The sequence below is a fragment of the Bos taurus genome, chromosome 6 (assembly GCF_002263795.3).
Source record: "Bos taurus isolate L1 Dominette 01449 registration number 42190680 breed Hereford chromosome 6, ARS-UCD2.0, whole genome shotgun sequence".
Lineage (NCBI taxonomy): Eukaryota > Metazoa > Chordata > Mammalia > Artiodactyla > Bovidae > Bos > Bos taurus.
In genome coordinates, this window is record NC_037333.1 from 17,497,019 (window position 1) to 17,515,131 (window position 18,113).

Consider the following 18,113-nt stretch of genomic DNA (forward strand, 5'->3'; position numbering starts at 1 on the left):
AGACTCATTTCTGTTTTTTAGGAATCTCTTATGGCTGGGCTTCCCAATTAGAGGTCACCCAAGGGCCACTCCCGGAGAAGGTGATGGCACCCCACTCCAGTACTCTTGCTTGGAAAATCCCATGGATGGAGGAGCCTGGTGGGCTGCAGTCCATGGGGTTGCTGAGAGTCGGACACGACTGAGCGACTTCACTTTCACTTCTCACTTTCACTCATTGGAGAAAGAAATGGCAACCCACTCCAGTGTTCTTGCCTGGAGAATCCCAGGGACAGAGGAGCCTGGTGGGCTGCCGTCTGTGGGGTTGCACAGAGTCAGACACGACTGAAGCGACTTAGCAGCAGTAGCCTCAGCAAGGGCCATTCCATTAAAAAATATCCATTAAGTCAATATTTAAATGTTCTTTCATCTGTAAAACAGAATAGTTGGCAAGCCATAATGTACATGCAGAGTGCATGCGTGACAATCAGTGATCAAATAAACATGCCAGTTTCTTCGCTCTGATTCAAGAGATCTGGGATATGGCCAGAGATTCACTTTCTGACAAGCAGCCAGCTCTCTGCCAGTTTTGCTGTGCACCACGCTTTGAGACAGCAAGGTTTTAAGTGTAGCCTTTGCAAGTTGTTTTCTTAACCTCCAGGAACGTATGAGCTTCACTTTTGCTGTTTGTGTTTGGCTTGTTAGTGTTCAAAAGGTTAATTTCAGTCATCAGCAACTCTGTGAACTAAAGCTTTTTTCTCATTGTGCTCTTCAGTTTGTCCACATGGGACTCCACCTTCTCTCCGGTTTATTCACTGTACGTTGGGATGTAGAGCAAATGTGCCTGTGCCCATTGCAGGTATTCCCTTTTGAGGAATACACAGTTTGGCAGTCAGTTTAAGATGGATGGTGGGATGTGATAGATGTTGAAGTCTAGAATTACTCCTGTTATTTGGTATATGCTTTGTGCCTTTGCAAATTCGACTTAAAAATGCAGAGATCCTCATAAAATCGGAATAAACTCACAAACCTTGAAATTCTCTAAATATCATCATGGGAGATGTTAGTTTGTTCCTTAGGGAGGTGGATAGAATAACAAAACATCCCATGTGGAAGTTGTTGCTTTGTTGTTGTTTTAGTTGGTAAAATTCTTCTCCTGTTTCATGGACTGTAGCTCTGCCAGGCTCCTCTGTCCATGGCAAATTAAGGTGGGTCAAAAAAGGGGCACAGGGTCAGTTGTGTGGCTGTTGAGGACAGCAGCAGAAGGTGTAGAAGATACATGCCACAAATATGAGCGGCCACCTGACATTAATTAACCTGTTAATAAGCCTGGTAGTCATTTAGTCCCAATCGAGTCCTTTAGTCTCAATCAGAGAAAGAGAAGGAATTCTCATGAAATGAATTGTCCCAGTCCTGCTGTTCTTAAAACCTGTGACTGTCAGTTATCAGTTCATTTGCAAGTTATACAGAGAACACAAATCACACTTTAAATGCCTTATATCTGACTTTTACTGAGTGGAGACTAGGCTCAAGAAAAGAGGTTGGGGGTTGTGAAAAACACAAAGAATCTGTAACTCTTCCTGCTTGACCAACCAACTCTCCCGAGAAAGTAAAAACTATATACAAAGAGACCCCTAAAAGTATAAAACAACAAACAAATCCTATGGGCAGTAAATGTTATAGTGACTAACTGATTGTACGTGCACCAAGCCAAATATTACTTCAAACCACCCAGACTGTTGGGAAAGAATTAGCCTGACTTTGCTGTTCTGTGGCTAGAAACTGGGCCATTGAAGACTCTGAGAACAGGAGTGGAGAGTTGGAAGGAAATAACTCACTCCTGGCCCTTAGTCACTAATGTCAAGTTTTCCCAGCAGAATTATAGGCAGGATTTGGTTAGAGTGGGATAGAAAAGGAAAAGAAGGGAAGTGGCCCTAGTGGTATGTTTTAATATAGCAAAGCAAAACTTAATTAAATGGACACTTGATGATTCCTTCTGGTGAACCATTGTTTTACAAGAAATTGAAGTCTCTGTGCTGTATTTAGGAAAGGTTGTGATACATGGGATGTCTCAGATTTGTTCATGGAAACCTAATCGGATAGTTTTTAAATATTGGCAGTTTATGATCTACAGGAATAAATGAGTGAACAAACTTTTCTGATCTACGCTTGACCTACATGTTTTTTCAGACTTGACTCCAATCCATTCCTTACATGAAGGCTCAATTTTCTCAGTATTTTGGGTTACTAGTTCAGCAGAAGCCAAGAAAAACAATAACTTTGTAGTAATCAGAATGTTATTCAACTGTATATTGTTTACTTTATTGTAAATACTGGTGAACAGTGGTCAATAAATAGTTTTATATTCCTTAAAAAAAAAAAAAAGAAGTGGCCTTTAGATTTTTAGTAAAATTCAGGCATCTACCTACCATCTTGCAATTCTAATAGATTTAAAAAATGTTCTTTGGTTTATTCCGAAAAACTGGGCATTAGGAGATTGTGGCAAATCTTTTTGGAGGTTTGTTTTTTAATATGAAAAATATCAAACATCCATAAACAGTAAGCCTCCTTGTACCCAGGCTGCCATATTGGCTGCCAGAATTTTTTGAAACATAGGAGGCAAGAGGCCTGGAGGGAGCATACTTTCCTAGTGATTAAAACAATCTTTTATCCTGTATCTTCTGTCAGCCATATCCTCTGCAGTTTATAGCTTCTCAGTTTTTTGTTTTTGTTTGTTTTACATTCTACTCAGTTTAAAAAGAAAAGCAGAAGGTATTTTATGGTGCCAAAATGAATTAAAATTCATTAGATACAGGTTTCTTCTTGCCCTAAAGCAAAGTAACTTGGAAAAACATCCCCAAACCAGATGACCAAGTGGAACAGGTTTTGCAAGTGTAGCCAGCTGACGAGTGTAGACAGCACCTTCCTGGTGCCGCCCCCCGCCCCCCACCACCCGTTCCTGTTGTGTCCCCTCTCAGCAGACTCGGCTTCTGTCTCCTCCCAGGCTGCCTGGCTGGGAGCTGAAACTGGACACTTCAGGAAAGAGGTGCCATTGCTTGCCAAGAGATGCAGATGTCTGTCTGATACCCCGTGTTTTGTTTAAAATCCTGGAAATGCAGAGCCGGAAAGTTAGGTCTGCCTCCTCAGTTTAATGGAAATGAAATGGGAGACCCCTATTAGCATTCTTCGTGATTATTGGAAGACAATCTGTTAATGAGATGGTTAGTGGGGGAGGGGTCCTTTTGGCTCCTGAGGATCCCGCCCACTCCCAAGGGCAATGGGTGATGGACAGTAAGAGGCAGATGGACAGAGGTGCTTTCTCCTGTAGCCCTGGCAGTTGTGCAGGGAGATGAGGAAAGATTCTGAACCTCCAGCACTTCTTTCGGCTAGCCAGTTTTAGATAAGAATACATCTGGAAGTTGAAGATCTCGATGGAAAAACAGTCCCGTTTCGAAGTCCATGTGTGTATACCTGGGAGGGTGTTTGTTCCCCGTTTTTGATGACCTCTGTCTCTGACTGTTTCATGCGTCAACATGAGCCACTCATGTGGCTGTGGAAGCACACAGTCATGGCCGCTGCTCTGGTTTTAAATGACTTCAGATGCTTTGTTCCGGCTCCCCGGCAGTCATTCTGGAGCTCCCCGTTACTTCTTGCTTTTCTCTACGCTTGCTGTTCCCCATCTGGAAGGGGCTTCCCTCAGAGGTCCTCAGAGACCTTCAGTGCCTTATTCTGGCTGAAACCTTCCCTGGCTACCCTGTCTAAACATCACCCTTCCTCTGATACTTCTTCTCATTTTTGGCTTTATTTACATTCCCCTCCTGTTTGATACTATTTCTAATTTACATACTTTCCATATTTATCTTGGTGTATTTGCCCTCCTCTGTTTTTCCAGTGGGTTCTCAAACTTGAATTGGCATTGGAGTCACTTGAAGGCTTTAGAATGACGATCGTTGGGCTTCATCCGAAAGTTTCTGACTTAGTTTGCCTGGGATCAGTTCTGGTAATTTGCATTTCTGGCATTTCCCAGGCGTGCTTGTTCAGTCACTCAGTGGTGTCCGACTCTTTGCGAGCCTATGGACTGTAACCTGTCAGACGCCACTGTCCATGGAATTTTCCAGGCAAGAAGACTGGAGTGAGTTGCCATTTCCTCCTCTAGGGGATATTCCAGACCTAGAGATCGAACCTGTGTCTCCTGACTTGGCAGGTGGATTCTTCACCAGCATTTCCCAGGAGATGCCAACGCTGCTGATTAGGGACCAGGCTTTGAGAACTCCTGCCTTGGCAGGGAGGATTAGAAAGGCCTCAGGAGGACAGTGATTTTATAGGTATTTTCATCAGAAGCTAGAAGAATATCAGGCATGTAGTGTGCCTTCAGTAAATGTCTTTGAATGAATGATGAATAAAACTGTGTTGAAGAGCTATACGAAGTATCAGATACAGACACCCAATTAAAAGAATGCTGACACTTATTTTACAAAGGCATAACTTGTTGGAAAGACCCTATAATTATATTTTTGCTCCATGGGAGGGCAAAACAGAACCTATATGATTCATTTTTTTCAATTTTGGAAAACAACTTTATTGAGATAAATTTGCCTGCCATTCAGTTTACCCGCTTAAAATGTACAATTTGTAAATACACGCTGTTTAGTGTATTTACAGACTTGTGCAACCATCGGCACAGTCAGTTTTAGAGCATTTTAACCACCCTAGGAAAGAACCCTGTTCCCATTAGAAGGCACTTAACATCCCAGTCTGAGGCTGTCACTAATCTACTTTCTATCCCTCTAAATTTTCCTGTTCTGGATGGTTGACATATTAACAAATGGAATTATGCAATATGTGGCTTTTGTTACCAGCATCTTTCACTTAGTATAATGTTTTTGATGTTTGTCCATATTGTAGGATGTATCAGTACTTCATTCTGTTTTATTAGCAAATAATATTTCCTTATATGGATATACCATACAATAAAAAAAAACCATTTTGTTTAATTATTGTGATGCACAGTGGGGTTGTTTGACCCATTGGCTTTTGTGAATCATGCTGTTAGAGCATATATGTACAAGTTTCATGTGGACTTGTGTTTGCTTCTCGTGAGTATGAATCTGGGAGTGGGAATCATTTGGTGATCATATGTAATGTTTTGTAGACTTGCTGTTTTCCAAAGTGGCTGTACGTTTCCATCAGTGAACGTATGTGGATTCCAGTTTCCCCGTAACTTCACTTGTTATTGCGTGTCTTTTTAAAAATAATTTTATTTTGCTTACTTATTTTTGATTGTGCCACGTCTTCGTTGCTTATGGGCTTTTTTCTAGTTGTGGCGACCTGGGGCCATTCTTCGCTGCCGTGCGTGGGCTTCTCGTTGCAGTGACTTCTCTTGTTGCCGAGCATGGGCTTTAAGGCACACAGGCGTCAGTATTTGTGGCGCACGGGCTTAGTTGCTCTGCAGCACGTGGGATCTTCCTGGACCAGGGATCAAACCTGTGACTCCTGCATTGGCAGGTGGATTCTTTACCACTGAGCCACCAGGGCAGCCCCCTTGCCTGTCTTTTTGATTATAGCCATCCTAGTGGGTGTGCAGTGGTATCTCATTGTGGTTTTGATTTTAATTTCTTGGATGGCTAATGTGCTAGAACATCTTTTAACGTGCTTATTTGCCATTTGTGTTTGTTCTTTGGAGAAATGTCTATTAAGATCCTTTGAAGCCTATGTAAGCCTTTGTTTAAGAAGAAAAAAATTTGAGAGAACAACAGTTGCATTCCATTTTTTTTTTTTTTTATCATTACCCATTTCGTGATACCTGCAGACATCCCTTCCACACCTCATTCAGGAATCTGCTCAGATGCTACCTACTCAAGAGGCTTTTCCTGATGATCCTGTTTAAAGAAGCAGTCACCCCCTATCTCTCTTTCCAGTTTTATCCTGTTTTCAGAGAGCACTTGTCACTCTCTGATTTAATAATTAAGTTTTATTGGTCTGTCTCCCAGTGGAATATTAGCTCAATGAGGGTAGGGAACCTGTTTTGTTCACTTGGTGTACAAGTATGGCCTCGAACCACTGGTTGAATGAATGAATAAATGAATGAATGAGTGAGAAGACAGGGCTCTGGAGTCCACCATTCAGAATTTATGGGAACTGGGGCAGGTTATTTAACTTTTCTCAGGTTTAACACCTTAATCTGGAAAACCATAGTAGTAGGACTTTCTGCATCTTTGGGGAGCTGTGCAGACTAAATCAGAGAAGGCAATGGCACCCCACTCTAGTACTCTTGCCTGGAAAATCCCATGGATGGAGGAGCGTGGTAGGCTGCAGACCATGGGGTCGCTAAGAGTTGGAAACGACTGAGCAACTTCACTTTCACTTTTCACTTTCATGCATTGGAGGAGGAAATGGCAACCCACTCCAGTGTTCTTGCCTGGAGAATCCAGGGACGGGAGAGCCTGGTGGGCTGCCGTCTATGGGGTCGCACAGAGTCAGACACGACTGAAGCAGCTTAGCAGCAGCAGCAGACTGAATCAATTGGTGTATGTAAAGAACTGGACACCGTGCCAGGTACTCTAAAGAAAGGAAAAGCTGTTAGTATTCATCTTTTTTCCTTGCTTTTGTCATGTTACATAGGGCAGTTACTGTATGTTTGCAAGGAATATATGTTTACCTTTTAAGGAACTCAAGTAGACCAAAATTCTTTCTTTTTTCCCCCCTTTTTTCCAGGGGATGCAGAGAGCAACTAATGTCACCTATCAAGCCCACCATGTCAGCAGAAACAAGAGAGGACAAGTGGTGGGGACCAGAGGCGGCTTTCGTGGTTGTACAGTTTGGCTAACAGGTATGGTCCAGAGAGTTCAACCAGTTTTTCAAAAACAGTGTTTATTATAGACAGCCTTGACCTGGGAATAAGCATATTTAAATTTTTGAGTCCTGTTGTATCTGGAGCATCATAATATAGCTACTCAGCAATAACGTATTTTCTTTTGCTAATTCCTCTTGTTCTTTGTAAAATTGCTGTTAAACGGGAAAAATCAGAATGCATCTTAGAATTACTTTACATTCTGTTAACTTCTGCATGCAAATAAGAACTGGATTCTGCCTTCAAGATGCTAATAATGTAGACCATATGAGGAGAAAGAATGAGCGATGAAGAATTTCACATTTTCTCTCACTCTTCTTCTGCTTTGGCCTCTGATTGAGTCTTGTGTTGATTTTTCTAGAGTCTGTCTTGCAGAGGGTAAATTGATCCAGGTTTTGGAGGTAGTTTTAAAAATGATGGATCTTTTCACTTCTAGGAGTTTGATTTAAAATTTTGGTGCATCTTCCCAGTTTACCCATGTTGGAGGACAGAGGGAATGAAGAGTGCTTACTGAATTGAGAAGGTATCTTGAGACTGAATAACAAGGCAGGCAGTTCCATTAATCAATGGATCAGTTTATTGTAGGGTAACCTACTCACTGGGTGGGATCTGGCAGTGATCTGGAAGCTTTCTCAGCTGCACCCTGCACTGCCGAGGGACCCCCTGGGACAATTTAATAGTTAACCTAGGGCATGGGAGTACGTGCTTGGACATAGGAAGTGCATTCTTAAGTCAATATTTATGAATGGATAACTAGTCTTCCGGGTACCAGGAGTATGTTAGCTAAGGTCTTCACCATTGTTGGGAATTAACAGAGCATAGAGGCATCCTGGACCTAATGATCTTTGAACAGTATCTATTAACTGCAAATTCTTGATGACAGAGAAGTGAAATTTAGTCCTGAGTAGGGTCAGTGGAAGGACAGGAGGAACTGTACTGGCCCAAGATGGCATCACTTACTCTAACAGCCACACAACCCACTAAAATTTAGACTTACTGACTTCACTTTCACTTTTCACTTTCATGCACTGGAGAAGGAAATGGCAACCCACTCCAGTGTTCTTGCCTGGAGAATCCCAGGGACGGGGGAGCCTGGTGGGCTGCCGTCTATGGGGTCGCACAGAGTCGGACACGACTGAAGCGACTTAGCAGCAGCATTTTCCTAGTGTAGACAAGGGTCCGTTTTCCAGTGTCTTGTCAACATAGATATTACTCATCCTTAAAATTTTTGCTGATTGCCAAAAAGCAGCATTCTCATGTTTTGTTTTTATAAATTAAAAGTTTCCGTTGTAAATAGGTGATATGTTTCTGTATGTGGCACTTTTGCATTCTTCCCATCTCCTCATTCTTAAGTTGAGATTGATGTTAAATTGTTATGTTTACATTGTCTAGACTTGTAATGGGCTTTCTAGGTGGTGCAGTGGTAAAGAATCTGGCTATCAGTGCAGGAGATTCAAGAGATGTGGGTTTGACCCTGGGTTGGGAAGGTCGCCTGGAGAAGGAAATGGCTACCCACTCCAGTATTCTTGTCTGGAGAATCCCATGGACTGAGGCGCCCGGAGGGCTACAGTCCATGGGGTCACAAAGAGTCAGACTCGACTGAGCATGCTTGTAACATATTCTGTTCCAAATCTTAAATATACATAATTGTTTGTATTTGAGTTCTGTAAGTAAATTGGTTCACCCTTAACCACCTAATCATCAGTTCTTTTATTATGGCATGTCTGCTCATGAGCTCTTTCTTTGAGTCACGTTTCTATGGTATATATTTTTGAAGTGATTTTTGTAAGATGGCTTTCTGTTAGATTCTAAATTGCCTGAGTTTTTATGTTTGAGAATGTCTTACCCATCTTTTATGACAACTTGGTTGGGTAAAATATGTATTTGGTTCCTACTTTCTTTGTCTTAGAATTCTTAAAACATTACTCCATTTTCTTCTATTAAATGTTGTGACTAATCTGACTTTTTTCTGCTCCTTACGAGCTTTTTTTTTTTTTTTTTGCATTCATGAAGAATTATTACTTTTCCTATACTTTCTTTCAGAAGTTTTGCTTTTCTCATGTAGGCTCTTTGTTGTTCATGTCTGACTGCGACCCCATGAACTACAGCACACCAGGCTTCCCTGTCCTTCACTATCTCCTGGAGTTTGATCAAACTCATCTCCATTGAGTCGGTGATGCCATCCAACCATCTCATCTTCTGTTGCCCCCTTCTCCTCCTGCCCTCAATGTTTCCCAGCATCAGGGTCTTTTCCAGTGAGTCAGCTCTTCACATCAGGTGGCCAAAGTATTGGAGCTTCAGCTTCAGCATCAGGCCTTCCAATGAATATTCAGTACTGGTTTCCTTTAGGATGGACTGGTTGGATCTCCTTGCAGTTCAGTGGATCCTCAGAGTCTTCTCCAGCACCACAGTTCGAAAGCATCAGTTCTTTGGGGCTCAGCCTTCTTCATGGTCCAGCTCTCACATCCGTACATGACTACTGGAAAAACCATAGCTTTGACTAGAGGACCTTTGCCAGCAAAGTCATGTATCTGGTTTTTTAGGCTCTTTATCTTCTGTGGTTGGTTTTTGTATTTAGTGTGAGGGAGGGATCCATTTTCTTTTTTTTCCGTGTAGATAATCAGTTATCCTAAGAGAATATATAGATAAGGGTATTCTTTTTCTCTTTGATCTGCTGTGCCAGCTATCATAGATCAGGTTTCCACTTATGTGTGGGTTTGTTTCTGGGAACTCTCATCGTTTCCACTGGTATACTTTACTTGTCTATTCCTCTTTTATTACCACAGTGTTTTAATTACTGTATGTTTATAAAGTCCTGAAATTCAGTGGAGTAAGTCTTCTTACCTTCTTCATTGGAAGTATCTTGACTTTTTTTTTTTTTGGCTCTTTGTATTGTATGAATTTTGTAATCCGTTTGACCAATTCCCCCAAAATCTTGTTGGGATTTGGTTTGGGGTTATGTTGTATCTAAAGATCAATTTGGGGTGGATTGATCTTTAAAAAATTGAGTACTCCTTTTCTTGAACCTAATATATTCCCTTTATTTTACCACTAATGATGTTTATAAATACTGTTTATCAGATTTTTTTTTTTATTGGTACTTCAGGTCTAGGATGTAATCAATTTCATAATTGTCTTTTGAAAAGAAAATGCATTCCCCTGACATGGGCAGTATTCTATATACATTCACCAGACCAGGCTTGTTAATTGTGTGTTTTGGTTTTTTTTTTCTGACAATATCGTTGGATACAGAATTCATGACTTCTTTCTTTTTCTTTCAATTCAATAGCTTAACCAGACCTGTCCAAGTTTGTACGCCATTTTCTTGAAACACTGTCTTTTCTCAGATTTTGTTTCAGATCAGCTTTCTTTGTATTTTTATGTTGATTTGTATATTATTTTACCAGGGCCCCTGTAACAAATTGCTGCAAACTGAGTGGCTTCAGACAACAGGAGTTTAGGAGGCGGCTGGAGGCCTGAAATCAGGGTGGCTTCCTCCTGTGGGCTCTGAGGGACAGTCTTCTCCGAGCCCCTCTCCTAGCGCCTGGTGTTTCTGGCAGTCCTTAGCGTTCCCTGGCTTGTAGGTGCACCACTCCAGTCTGCTTTCGCCTTCATGTGGCCTTGTTATAAAAACACCAGTCCCTGGATTTAGTGCCCATCCCAGGTCCTGTGTGACCTCATTTTAGTTTAAGTAATTGCATGCACAGAGACCCTGTTTAAAACAACAGTAAGCAAAGGACAGAAAAACCCAGTCTCCCCAGCCTCTGTGTGCACTTATTGTTGATACGTAACAAGTTACCCCAAACCTAGTGGTGAGGAAGAGCCATTTTAATTTGCTCACCATTCTGTGGGTAAGGAGGTCAGGAGGGCTCTGCTGGGCAGTTGCCCTCTGGGTCTTGCTTGGTTGCAGTCGCGCTGGCTTGGGCTCCAGTCATGTAAAGCTGGTCGGGTGTCCGCAGGAGCTTCACGGTAGGTCCTGCTTGTCAGCCGGGATCTTAGCTGGCTGGGGTTCTCAACTAGAACACCTACTTCTCATTTCTCCAGCGTGTGGTCTCAGAGTATTTAACAGCTGTTGTGTAGTTGCTAAGTCGAGTCTGATTCTTTCTGACTCTGTGGCCTGTAGCCTGCCCGGCTCCTCTGTCCAGGGGATTCTCCAGGCAAGAATACTGGAGGGGGTTGCCATTTCTTTCTCCAGGGGATCTTCTTGACCGAGGGGTCGAACTGGAGCCTCCTGCATTGGCAGGTGGATTCTTTATAGCTGAGCCACCAGGGAAGCCCTGTTTAACAGCTGGCTCCTCTCAAATTAAATATCCAAAGAGAAGCTGAATAGGTTTTTCTGACCCGGTCTTGGAAGTCACGGATCATCATTTTCACTGTATTCTTTTGGTTATAGGTGAGTCCTAAGTCTAGCCCAGATTCAAGGGCTGGGAAATACAATAGACTCTGCCTGTGAGTGGGACAGTGGCAATGTCCTGTTGTAAAAAAGCTTTTAGGCCAATGTTGCAAAATATACTACCTGCTATGCTTGTTAATATACATTTTTAATGTAGAAAGCATCTAATGCTATATTGATCCTTTTAACATATCATCTTTTTTTGCCTTCTATACTGACATGTCAAGAGTTTCAGTACATGAGGTTTCAGTATCTCTTGTCTCATAACTGTCTTACTTGTGAATTCTGTAATAACATACTCCCTAAGATGGCACATATTAGTGCATAAATAGACTCTTTCCTTTTCCTTCACTTCTCATCATTTAGTGACTAAACATCATTAGTAGAAGAAGGTTAAATGAGAATATTCTTTTCTTTCTAGATTAATTATGTTATGGATTAGATTTTCAGTTACTTTTATCATGATAGCCTTTGGGAAGTGTTGATTCTGGGATCTAGAGGTCACTTTCTAATATTTATTTCACTGACTTAGGTCTTTTCTTTTTCTACCCTCACCAGAAGTAATTTGGGCATATCACTTTGTTTTAGAATTGGCATGCAGCTTTAGAATAGTGGTAACGAGAGGACTTGGTGAATATCTGTATCAACCAAATATAATATTCAGATTGGTTAAGCCTTTGTAGCTCAGTGATTTCTGGGATGCCTTTGCATTTAGATAGGAATTACTAAAACATAAATGCTTATTATATTTAAATTATAGATGTTTTTCTAGCTAAGACATAGTAAAATCTTACAGAGAAATATTGGATAAGAATGTTACTAAGAGATTGCTTTGAATAATGAATATAATTAAGCCTGTGATTAAAATTATTTATTATTAAGTAATTATCTTCAATTTTCTATCTGAAATCTGTGGACTGTTCACTTTTAGGCTTATCTGGAGCAGGAAAGACCACAGTAAGCATGGCTTTGGAGGAATACTTGGTTTGCCATGGTATTCCATGCTACACTTTGGATGGTGACAACATTCGTCAAGGTCTCAATAAAAATCTTGGCTTTAGTCCTGAAGACAGGGAAGAGAACGTTCGACGCATCGCAGAAGTAGCTAAGCTGTTTGCAGATGCTGGCTTAGTATGCATCACAAGTTTTATATCACCTTATACTCAGGTATGTGGCTTTTGCACCATTGTGGTTCTAATTACATATATTGAGAATATGGTGTCAGAAAAAGCAAGCAATATAAACATTGACATGTACTTTGAGGCTAAATCCAAATTAAAACAATTAACCTACAGCATTTCTGTGCTGCAGCTTTCTAAGTAAATTCATTTTTGAAAAGCTTGCTGTGACCCACTCATCCCCTGGCCCCTACCAAGTATAACTAAAGTTGTTGACAAGTCAATGGCCAAATTATTTCAAGTTTGACTTTTCAGTTCACAAAACCTGTAGTAAAGACTCAATATGCATTAAACACCAGGGAAAATGTTAAGATTTCTTAGCATGTGTCCGGTTGGGACTTTTTTTGCTCACAATTCCTGAGGCTCATCTTTCATCACATTTTTTTCACAGAGACCATAGCAGCACTAATTCACATCTTTGTATTTCTTAGAGAAAAATCATGTTGTTTTTCCTCATGAGAATTTCGTTTCTCTCTGCCTTAGAAGGCGTTCACCTCCTTTTTCCTCGCCTCACCTCAGCATCAGTTGGTCAATCTGAGTCTCAGGTTGGGTATCTCCTCCTCTCAGACTTTGCAGGGTATCTGTCTTGGTTGCCCTTGGTATTGTACCTAACACATTAAAAAAAATTAATTAATTTTTGGCTGTGCTGGCTGTTCGTTGCTTTGTGCGGGCTTTCTCTGGTTGCGGTGGGCGGGGACTCCTCTTCGTTGTGGTATGAAGGTTTCTCGTGGTGGTGGCTTCTGTTTTGGAGCACGGGCTCTAGGTGGATGATGGGCTTCAGTGGTTGCAGCACGTGGGCTCAGTAGTCGTGGCGTACGGGTTTGAGGGTGCGTGGGTTTCACTAGTTCGGCTCGTGGGCCCTGGAGTGTAGTCTTAGTAGCTGTGACGTATGGGCTTAGTTGCTTCATGCCACGTGGATTCTTTACGGACCAGGGATCAAACCCGTGTCCCCTACATTGGCAGATGGATTCTTATCCACTGTACCACCAGGGCGGTCACATTGTTTTATTATAAATACCAGTTTTTTGGTTGATGATGCTAATAGCAGCAGCAGCAGTAATAACAGTGATGATGATGATAATAATAGCAGCCAGCATTTACTAGACACTTACTGTGTACTGATAACAGTTTTAAAGTGCTTTCACGTGAACTAGCTCACTTAGTTCTCGTCACTCAATAAGGAGGGTGGAGGTGAGGAAACAGAGATGTAAATCACCCAGGCTCACACACTGCATGGAGGAACAAGGATTTGCTCCCAGACAGCGTCACTGGGATCCATGCTCTTGCCCACGGTGCTTTGCTGCCTCTAAAGTCCCCTGGCTCCTTGATGCTGAGGTTCTGTCTGATTTGTCTTTATTATCTTGACGCTAAGCCCAGATGGAGGAACACAGTAGATATTTAGAACACAGTAGAGATTTGTTAAGTGATAGCATAGCCTCTTAGGGAGCCCAGGTATGTAAAATCAGGCGAGATAGCTTAGTGGTTAAAGATAGCAGCTTAGAAGCCAGAAACAAGAGACTGAAATCTCGGCTCTCCCAGTTACTGTTAGGTCCTTGGCCAATTTACTTAACCTTCCAAGCTCGGGTAATGCCTACCTTGTAGGATTGGTGTGTATATGTGTGTGTGTGTGTGTATACGCTTGTGCATGTGTGTGTGCGTGCACTCAGTCACTCAGTTGTGTCTCTTTGTGGCCCCACCAGGCTCCTCTGCCCATGGAATTTTCCAGGCTAGAGTTGCTCTGAGGATTGGGTAATTCATGCATTCACTGCTGTCAGCACAGGGATGATGTATAGTAAGTATGCAGTAAGTGTAATAAGTAATAGCACAATTCTATTATTGTAACATAAATCTGGATGGGTTACTTAGATTTTTAAAAAAGTTTAAGCTGTAAAGATTATAGATTAAGTATGAGATTGAGTGTTAATCACAGAGATTCACTTAATTGAAGTGTGGCAGGAGTTGTAAAAGGTTCTTTGAGGACTGCTGCTGCTAAGTCGCTTCACTCATGTCCGACTCTGTGTGACCCCATAGATGGCAGCCCACCAGGCTCTGCCGTCCCTGGGATTCTCCAGGCAAGAACACTGGAGTGGGTTGCCATTTCCTTCTCCAATGCATGAAAGTGAAAAGTGAAAGTGAAGTCGCTCAGTCGTGTCTGACTCTTAGCGACCCCATGGACTGCAGCCCACCAGGCTCCTCCATCCATGGGATTTTCCATGCAGGAGTACTGGAGTGGGGTGCCATTGCCTTCTCCCTTTGAGGACTAGCTGCTTTTCATTTTCCTGAAGCATTGGGATCAGTGTCAATACATCAGCTTAAAGTATCCTAGCTAATGAAATGTGTAAGAGAATGAGAATTGTTACAGTTCCTCAATCCTTGGATAGAAACAGTTTTCACAGTGATATATAATAATGGTGATATTCTTGCACCTTCTGGAAATCTTTGCAGTTCTTGGAAAAAGAAAAAGCCAGTAATACCTTTGGAAAGCTAGCAGCTGAGACCTGGGTATCTAGAAGTATATGCTAATATGCTTCTTTTGGCCCTGTTGTTTCCATTAGCATGGAAAAAAACTTTTGTTGATCTCATGCCTAAAAGCGCTGAGAGTGGAAATGAGGTTTAGATTATGCTTAGAGCACGTCAAAAATCCACGATAATATTTGTACCAAGTCATATAGGATATGTGTATTCTTCTGTGTCACCCCCCTGAACTTGGGCATCTTGGCTGTAAAAATAAACCTGATAATTCTTATCCTTAAGGAGTTGGTAAGTGATTTGGTGGGAGCATAGAGATGTGATCTTAAGGCAAGCAATTGGGTATGTATATGAAAACTGCTGTGGAAGATCCAAAGAGGTGGTGTTGCTTGAGGTGAGTCACGAAGGGTGACCCAGTGTACCAGTTAGACCAGAGGGAGAAAGCTATTTCAGACAGAGGAGATACCGCAGTAGTTACAAAAGCATGGACATGTGAGGGAATTGCACCTGGGGACCTGTAGGTAGTTTGGTTTGGCTGCTCTGCAGGATAAACATGAGGAAAGATGCAGCTCGAGCCATTTGCAGCAGTCTCACGCCAAACTCCAGACTGCTCAGGACTTTGCCCCAGGCGTGGTGGAGAGCTGAGATTGTGCTGGGGAATGGTGTCTCTGGGTGTGTATTTTTATGAGGTCACTGTAAAGCCTGGAATGAGAATGGTCGAGAGGTAGGAGAATAGTTAGGAGGCTTTTGGGGTGAATTCAGGCACCGGCCGTGGGAATAGAAAAGATGGGGCATATTTGAGAGCTCTTGAGCATGTAGTGTCAGTGGGATGTCGTGCCTGGATTGATTGCTGAATTGGGGGTGAACATGAAGGAGGGTGCTTTCTGAAGAGAAGATGATCTGATCGAGTTAGAAGATGTAGAGTAGGAAGGGAGGAGAAAACCGTGTCATTTTAGGTGGGTAAGATTTGAAGTGTCGGTGGCGTAGCTAGGTGAAGATGACCACTGGGTTATTTGGAAATGTGTTCTGGAGTTCAGGAACGTTGTATAGAGTTGAGATATAGTTTTGGAAGTCATTAACTCGATTAGTTGAAGCCTTGATGAAGCTGAAAAACAAAAGAGTATAGAGAATGAGAAGAGAGCGACGGATGGAAACTTGGGAACACCTTCATTTGGAAGGACAGTTGGAATAGTAGGATCACCATTGAGCTGCTGTGCCAGAAACTAACGTCATAAAGCTCATGAAATTATTTCAGTACATTAGGATCTGTGACAGAGGTACATTGTGGGTACTTTCCCAGAAGGCACAGTGGTAAAGAATCGACCTGCCAGTACAGGAGACGCAAGAGACATGGGTTTGATCCCTGGGTCCAGAAGATCCCCTGGAGTTGGAAATGGCAACCCACTCCAGTTCTTGCCCGGAAGATCCCATGGACAGAGGAGCCTGGTGAGCTGCGGTCCATGGGGTTGTGAAGAGTTGGACACGACTGAGTCACTGAGCACTGAGAACTCAGAGAAGCGAGGCCCTCAGCCAGCCTGGACGTGTGGGGCAGGGTTCCTGAGGACTTAGCATGGGGCTTACTCTGAGTGAGCGCACTGCTGTAGCCACAGGAGAGGGGTGAGCGTGTTTGCAGGGGCTATGGCAAAGGCATCAGATCCAAGCAGCCTGGTGGAAAGATTGGCATTAATTATCAATAGAACGTCAAATGCAAGACTTGAGAATGTTGGCCCAGGTGAAGGAGGCCTGTCCTGTCAGTCTGAGAAGCTTGGCTTTTACCCTGATGGCAATTGAGACGGGGCGGGCGGGGGGGTCTCTGAAGAGTTTAGTGACGTGGTTGAATTTGCATCATCTTGTCATCCTGGGTACAGTGTAGAGTGTGCCTTTGAGAAGATCAAAGCTGGAAGCCAGTAGACTGATTAAAAGGGTGTCACACTTGTCCAGGCAAGAGAAATAAGGTGGAACCAGAAGTTAGGCAAGGAGTGGATTAGTGTAATGTCTGGAGGTAAAATCTGAAGGACTTTGGGACAAAATGCACAAGATGGGACGGCAAAGGGAAGGAACCAGGAAAACTCCGGGGATTCCAGAATAGTGTTCTTATCCCTTGATTTGGGCAGTATGAGTGGGAAGGAGAGCCTGGGAGGAAAGAGAATGCTTTCAGTTTTTGGACATGTTCAAGGTACATGGCAATGGCACCCCACTCCAGTACTCTTGCCTGGAAAATCCCATGGATGGAGGGCCTGGTGGGCTGTAGTCCATGGGGTCGCTGAGAGTCGGACACGACTGAGCGACTTCACTTTCACTTTTCACTTTCATGCATTGGAGAAGGAAATGGCAGCCCACTCCAGTGTTCTTGCCTGGAGAATCTCAGGGATGGGGGAGCCTCGTGGGCTGCCGTCTATGGAGTCGCACAGAGCCAGACATGACTGAAGCGACTTAGCAGCAGCAGCATGGGGGATGTCCAGGAGGGTGTGTATACGAGCAAGTTTCAAAAGGGTGTTTAATTTCAGAAATGGAGAGAGTTCAGGCTGGAGAGTTGGTGTGTATATTGTAGTTTCCACTGTGAAAGCAGTTGAGAAGAGTGCTCCGGGACTGTGTGGGGTGAGCAGTGGGCTCCTGATCAGCTGTGGGCACCGCCAGTGCTGCAGCGAGGGGTGCAGTGGAAGGAGCCCTGGGCAGCCTGTGTGGGATCCACCAGGGAGCAGCCTTGTTGGGGTATGGACGGTCAGTAGTGTGAAATGTGGGCAGAATGGCCTGGCAAGTGCCCATGACCATGGGGATTTTTGTATCATTTGTTTGTTCACCTGTTTTTAATGGAAAATAGTGACTTTTACTTGTTCGTTGTCCGTGAAGAAAGAGAAGGTTGAAGATTCTGGATGAAGCAGGAATCGCGGACTGAGCAAGTTTCATTAGAGGGAAGGGATTTTTTTTTTTTAACTTGTTATTTTGTATTGGGATATAGCCAGTTAACAATGTTGTGACAGTTTCAGGTGAACAGCAGAGGGACTCAGCCATACATACACACGTATCCATTCTCCCCCCAACTCCCCTCCCATCCAGGCCACCACACAGCATTGAGCAGAATTCTGTGTGATCCTTGTCTGCTCTCCGTTTTAATCATAGCAATGTGTACATGTCCATCCCCAACCCCCCACCTATCCAGAAGGAGATTTTTTTTTAAACGTATAATTTTAAAAGTTACTTTCCATTTACAGTTACTACAAAATGTTGGCTCCATTCCCTGTGTGGT

At 42.9% G+C, this 18,113-nt stretch overlaps 1 protein-coding gene across 2 annotated transcripts in view; it reads left to right on the plus strand.

Moving 5' to 3' along the window:
* Window positions 1–18,113, plus strand: part of PAPSS1 (3'-phosphoadenosine 5'-phosphosulfate synthase 1) — a 112,375-nt gene that overhangs the window by 7,717 nt on the left and 86,545 nt on the right. For both annotated transcript variants that reach the window (NM_001034210.2, XM_005207593.4), the window contains 2 exon segments: window positions 6,691–6,805; window positions 12,151–12,386. In NM_001034210.2, coding sequence (NP_001029382.1) covers window positions 6,691–6,805; window positions 12,151–12,386 — 351 coding nt within the window.